This window comes from Erinaceus europaeus, chromosome 16 (genome assembly GCF_950295315.1).
Source record: "Erinaceus europaeus chromosome 16, mEriEur2.1, whole genome shotgun sequence".
Classification (NCBI taxonomy): domain Eukaryota; kingdom Metazoa; phylum Chordata; class Mammalia; order Eulipotyphla; family Erinaceidae; genus Erinaceus; species Erinaceus europaeus.
The window spans coordinates 67,924,973-67,930,972 of NC_080177.1; the positions used below are offsets into that span (position 1 = coordinate 67,924,973).

General features: G+C 51.1%; 1 protein-coding gene across 1 annotated transcript in view; it reads left to right on the plus strand.

Annotated features, from left to right (window-relative positions):
- Positions 1 to 5,787, plus strand: part of LOC132533385 (uncharacterized) — an 81,570-nt gene extending 75,783 nt beyond the window's left edge. The window contains exons 3-4 of the mRNA XM_060174193.1: positions 1,709 to 3,288; positions 3,331 to 5,787. Coding sequence (XP_060030176.1) covers positions 1,709 to 3,288; positions 3,331 to 5,787 — 4,037 coding nt within the window. The remainder of the gene's footprint in view (positions 1 to 1,708; positions 3,289 to 3,330) is intronic.
- The last annotated feature ends 213 nt before the right edge of the window (positions 5,788 to 6,000 follow it).

Genomic DNA, 6,000 nt, shown 5'->3' on the forward strand with positions numbered 1-6,000 from the left:
TAAAATAGTTATAGTTGCTTTTTAAGTTTGAGTTTTAAGAATAGTTTAAATATAGTTGCTTTTTGCCTTCCTGACCAGTGAGGTGGAAAATTCCTTGCCCTTTTCCCCTCGACAGAACCTGAGAGGCCATCAATTATTTTGACAGACCCTGCAGCGAGCAGGACTCATCATGACCTCTGCAACAGAATACTGTTACCAGACAGTTAAAAATGGCCTGACAAATGATGACCTGATAGATTGCAAACAGATGGTCGGTGGTCCCAATAAAGAACAAAAAAATGTGGTGACCCCCACTTTGGCAATGACCTATTGATCTGGTGTGATGTTTAAAACTAGCCCACGCTTTGCTCTGAATGGATCAGGTTTTTGCTAAGTTTGAAATGATTGGATATAGGCAGATAAGGTGATGTGTTCCCCCTCCCTGAGCGTAGTCTGAATTCCTATAAATTGTATGGTTTGAGCTTTGTTCAGGGTCGAGCTTGGTAGACTGACACCAGTCACCATCTCGGCCCGGATTGCAATTCGTGAATAAACATCTTTTGCTTCCTTGCAGTGGATGGTGGTTTGATTTCGCTCTTTAACATTTGGAGGCCCCAGCGAGATATCCTCAGACGGAGGCTCCTGAGGACACCCCATCCTGGGTCCGGATCCTAGGAAAAACCTTGGAAGCTTTTGCCCGGCACCGGTAAGTCAGGCCTGATTTTTGTGCACGGTACCGTTTCATTTGTGTGCTTGTGTGTCCCCACGGGGCCTGGGTCTGTGGATTGCGGGACGCCGCATTGAAATCCCAGACTGCAGCGCTGGGAAGTGACGACTTCCAGGCTGCTTGGGTTGGGTGATAACTGGATCTGAAACAGGGTCCGCACCCTAAGGATCTGAAACAGGGTCCGACAGCCCAGGGTTGGGTGATAACTGGATCTGAAACAGGGTCCACACCCTAAGGATCTGAAATAGGGTCCGACAGCCCAGGATATTAGTTCTGTCTTTTGTGGCCATTTGTTGTGTCTGTCTTCTCTCCTCTTTGGCGATTCGCGAAAAGGTTGACCTTGTTAGTGCAACTGACGGGTCTGGCCGGAGCTACTCTCCGGTGACTCCTGAAGGCCTAACCTGTGATGCCTTAGTAGTGATGGCCGGAAAGGTAATCGCCCTCCCTTGACTGAATGAATGGTTTGATGTGAATGCTAGTGTGCCTGTTGCATGCCTCACGGTCGAAAGACTACGGGGCTTGATTGGGCTCCAACCTGCGTGTCCGTGGAGTCGTTTCAGCTAAGTGGAGATTCTCAGCCTGCTGAGACCGAGGCCGGGGTTTATACGGCTACTCCTAAGCTAAGACTCCTTAAGGTCCCGCGAGGGGCCCGGCCAGGCGAGCATAGTTGATTGTCTGGCATCCATCGGATGTCAGTTCTTTTTCCAACACCCACTGTTTGTCTCTTTCTGTGTCAGCTGTCTTTCTGTGTCCAGACACCAATAGGCTTCAAAAAAAAAATAATAATAATAAGGAACTCTTGGGTAGGAAAACTGGAGTCCTCATTTATAGAAGCTCCACGCAGTCTAGTTAAGGGAGAAAGTCCCAGGTGGACACCCTTTGGGTTAGCAGGAAAAACGGTTGAGAGTGAGAGAACGTGTGAGAGTGTATGGTGTGCTGGCCAGCAAGTACAAGGAAGAGTGAGAGGAATCTTTGGTCTAATTGCTGTGATTCTTGTTGCAGTGTTTGTCTCCCTTCTTTTCCACTTTGACGAGGAGATGGGACAGAGTCAGTCCAAAACCAGCTCGCTAACCCCCCTTGAATGCTTGACTAAAAATTTTTCAGATTTTTCCAGGAGAGCTGCTGGGTTTGGAGCCCAGGTGGACGCCTTCACACTGAGGAAGTTCTGTGAAAGGGAATGGCCAGCCTTTGAGGTTGGCTGGCCTGAGACGGGAAGTCTCGACCTGGGAAAGTGCACGGCAGTGCACGATGTGATCTTTGGGAATCCCAGGCACCCTGACCAAATGCCATATATTGAGATCTGGATGAGTATTGCTAATGATAAACCAAGGTATCTGCGGGAGTGTCAGGGCGACTCCAAAGGAAAAAAGAAGGTCAAAAGCAGGTCGAGAGTGTTGGTGATCAAGGGCACGAAGGGGGATAGATTCCCTAGGAGGCCTACAGCTCCTCCTGTCCTCCCCACTAAGCCCAAATCCCCCATACGACTGAAAAAGAGGAGGGATGAGAACCCTCCACCATATGCTGGCACTTCAGGGGCTACCACCGCTCCTGAACCCGATTCCACTTCTGGGTTGCCATCAGGAGTCCTGAGCCCACCTAATACCAGAGCAGGAACTATGTTTGGGTCAGAGTCTACACCAGTCGGGACTTTTCCTTTACGGGAGGTGGGGGAATTAGATACGTCAGGACGGCCCCTCCGAACTTATGTCCTGTTTAGCACTTCTGACTTGTATAATTGGAAGAATCAAAACCCTCCTTTCTCTGTAGACCCAGAAGGGGTGGCAACTCTACTTGAGTCAGTTTTTTACACTCATCAACCTACTTGGGATGATTGTCAGCAGCTGCTGAGTACCCTATTCACTCTAGAAGAAAGGGAGAGAATTAAAATCGAGGGAAAGAAGCAGGTCCGGGATAAAAAGGGAGAGCCTCCCACTGACCAGGACGTGGTGGAGGAGGTGTTCCCCCAATCCCGACCTAAGTGGGACCCCAACACAAGCACCGGGTATGAGGCCCTCACCAGGTACCGCCAGACTCTATTAAGGGGTATCCGGGCTGCGGGTCGGAAACCCACCAATCTGTCTAAGGTGACCGAGTGTAAGCAGGGTGCAGACGAGAGTCCGACTGCCTTCTTGGAGAGGTTGTACCAGGTATATCGAACCTGGACGCCCATAGATCCCAAAGCCCCTGAGAATGTGCAGGCAGCCACCCTCCAGTTTGTGGCCCAATCCGCCCCAGATATTAGGAAGAAGTTGCAGAAGTTAGAGGGTTTTGAGGGGAAATCTCTCTCGGAGCTGTTGGCTGTAGCACAGAAGGTTTTTGATAATAGAGAGGACCCCGCGAAAGCCACTCTGGAACTGAATAAGAAGATGGCACAGGTCCTTTTGGCTAGGGAAATAGGAAATAGAGAGGAAAGAGGGAGGTATGTGAGAGAAAAAGGGCAGATGAAGGGAAAAGATAAACCCCTGAGAGGACTGAGAAAGACTCAGTGTGCCCTATGCAAGGAAGAAGGGCACTGGAGGAAAGAATGTCCAAAAAGAAAAGAAGAGGAAGGAAAGAGAATGGGGAAGGAAGCCCCCCTCTTAGTTTTAGATTGAGGAAGTCAGGGCTCCTCCAGCCCCTGGGAGCCTAGGGTAAAACTCGCGGTAGGGGGGAAAGTAATTAATTTTTTGGTGGATACCGGGGCCACCCACTCAGTACTTCAACAACCAATTGGACCCACCGGAAGAGATAAGGTTAAGATTATAGGAGCCACTGGGGAAGCAAGGAGTTATCCAAAGTCCATAGGAAGAGTCGCTGGCCCTGGCCTGAAGACTATTACTCACTCTTTCCTGGTGATACCCGAGTGCCCTGAGCCACTGTTAGGTAGGGATCTCCTTCATAAGCTACAGGCCACCATTTCCTTTGAGACAAATGAAGGACCAATAGTACAAGCAGGTGGCCGAATTTTGCTCACCATGCCGGTAAGGGAGGAATATCGTCTCTATGAAGCACCACAGAATGTAGGCAACCCGGACTTATTAACAAGGTGGAAGCGGGAGATTCCAAGAGTTTGGGCCGAGACCAACCCCCCAGGGTTGGCTAAACATGTGACCCCCATAATAGTCCAATTGGTCAGCTCTGCCACCCCAGTCCGAGTCCGGCAGTATCCCATGAGTCGGGAAGCCCAGCATGGTATCAGGAACCATATTAGACGCCTAAAAGAGGCTGGTATCTTGGTGCCCTGCAAGTCAGCCTGGAATACACCCCTTCTCCCGGTCCGAAAGCCTGGAACGAACGACTTCAGACCAGTGCAAGATCTGCGAGAGGTAAATAAGAGGGTAGAGACCATTCATCCCACAGTTCCCAACCCTTATACTCTCCTCAGTCTACTGTCGCCTGATCGAACCTGGTATAGCGTCCTAGATTTGAAAGATGCCTTTTTCAGCCTCCCCTTGGCCCCACAGAGCCAACCTATCTTTGCCTTTGAATGGACAGACCCCGAGGAAGGTGAGTCAGGACAACTAACTTGGACCCGACTTCCCCAAGGTTTTAAAAACTCTCCGACCTTGTTTGATGAAGCCCTAAGCAAGGACCTACTGACCTTCCGAAGTGAGCACCCTGAGTGCAGCCTCCTACAATATGTGGACGATCTGCTGATCGCTGCCTTATCTCGAGAGGATTGCGAAATGGCAACCAGAGACCTACTCGAGGTACTGGGGAACTTGGGGTACCGGGTATCGGCCAAAAAGGTTCAGCTGTGTACCCAAGAAGTAACCTACCTGGGCTACCAAATTAAAGAAGGACGAAGGGCCCTGTCTGAGGGAAGAGTCCAGGCTATCCTAAAGATCCTGACCCCCACTACCAAGAGACAGGTCCGGGAATTCCTGGGAGCGGTAGGCTACTGTAGGCTATGGATCCCAGGGTTCGCTGAACTAGCAAAGCCCCTCTACACCGCCACTGGAGGGGGCGACACTCCTTTGAAATGGACTGAGATGGAGGAAAGGGCTTTCCAGGCACTGAAGGAGTCCCTGGTAAGTGCCCCAGCTCTAGGTCTCCCAGACCTGAACAAACCGTTCCAGCTGTTTGTAGCAGAAAGTGCTGGTGTGGCTAAGGGAGTACTCACTCAAACCCTGGGGCCCTGGAAGAAGCCTGTCGCCTACCTGTCTAAACAACTGGACCCAGTAGCGGCCGGATGGCCTGGATGTCTGAGGACAGTGGCAGCAGCCGCCCTACTGGTGAAAGAGACTACCAAACTAACTTTTGGGCAGACCCTAGAAATCACCACAGCCCACAATCTTGCCAGCTTACTTCGCTCCCCTCCGGACCGATGGATGACCAATTCTCGGGTCACCCATTATCAGGTACTGTTGTTGGACCCACCCCGCATTACTTTCAAACAGACTGCAGCCTTAAATCCAGCTACCTTGCTCCCCAACCCAGAGGAAGACGCCACCCATGACTGTGGAGAAATCTTGGAAGCCCTGACCTCATTGAGAGCTGACCTGACGGACGTCCCGCTACCAGACGCACAGGAAACCCTCTACACGGATGGGAGCAGCTTTGTGGAAGACGGCGTACGGTATGCAGGTGCCGTGGTGGTCACCAGCTGGGAGGTCTTGTGGGCTGCATCCTTGCCACAAGGGTCATCAGACCAAAAGGCGGAGCTGATAGCACTCATTCAAGCACTCAAGTGGGGAGCAGGGAAAAAGATAAATGTGTACACCGACAGCAGGTATGCTTTTGCCACCGTCCATGTCCATGGGGCACTATATCAAGAGAGAGGACTGCTGACGACTGGGGGAAAAGCTATCAAGCATGCTCAGGAGATACTGGCCCTGCTAGCAGCTGTTTGGGGGCCAGAGAGGGTTGCTGTCATCCACTGTAAGGGACACCAGAAGGATGACTCAGAAGTCTCGCGAGGCAATCGGTTGGCAGACCAGACAGCTAGGGAAGCAGCCCAAAGACTAGTGGGGACCACGGCCCAACTGGTGGTGGCTACCCCTATACCAGGAGAAGTGACAAAAGGACAGAAACCAGTGTACTCGAAACAGGAAGAGGAGATGAGCCGGAGACTGGGGGGGAGATTAAATGAGGAAGGATGAATCGTCCTCCCGGATGATAGGATTATATTACCCCAGCCACTGGGAAGACAGGTGGTCTCTCAAACGCACCAAGGTACCCATTTTGGGGGAAACAAATTAGCTGAACTGATCAGTAAATTTTATTTGATAATTGGTTTGCACAGGATCTCCCAGAGTGTGGCAGGTCGCTGTGCAACGTGTGCCAGAGTCAACGCTAACCCAGTACAAGTGAAA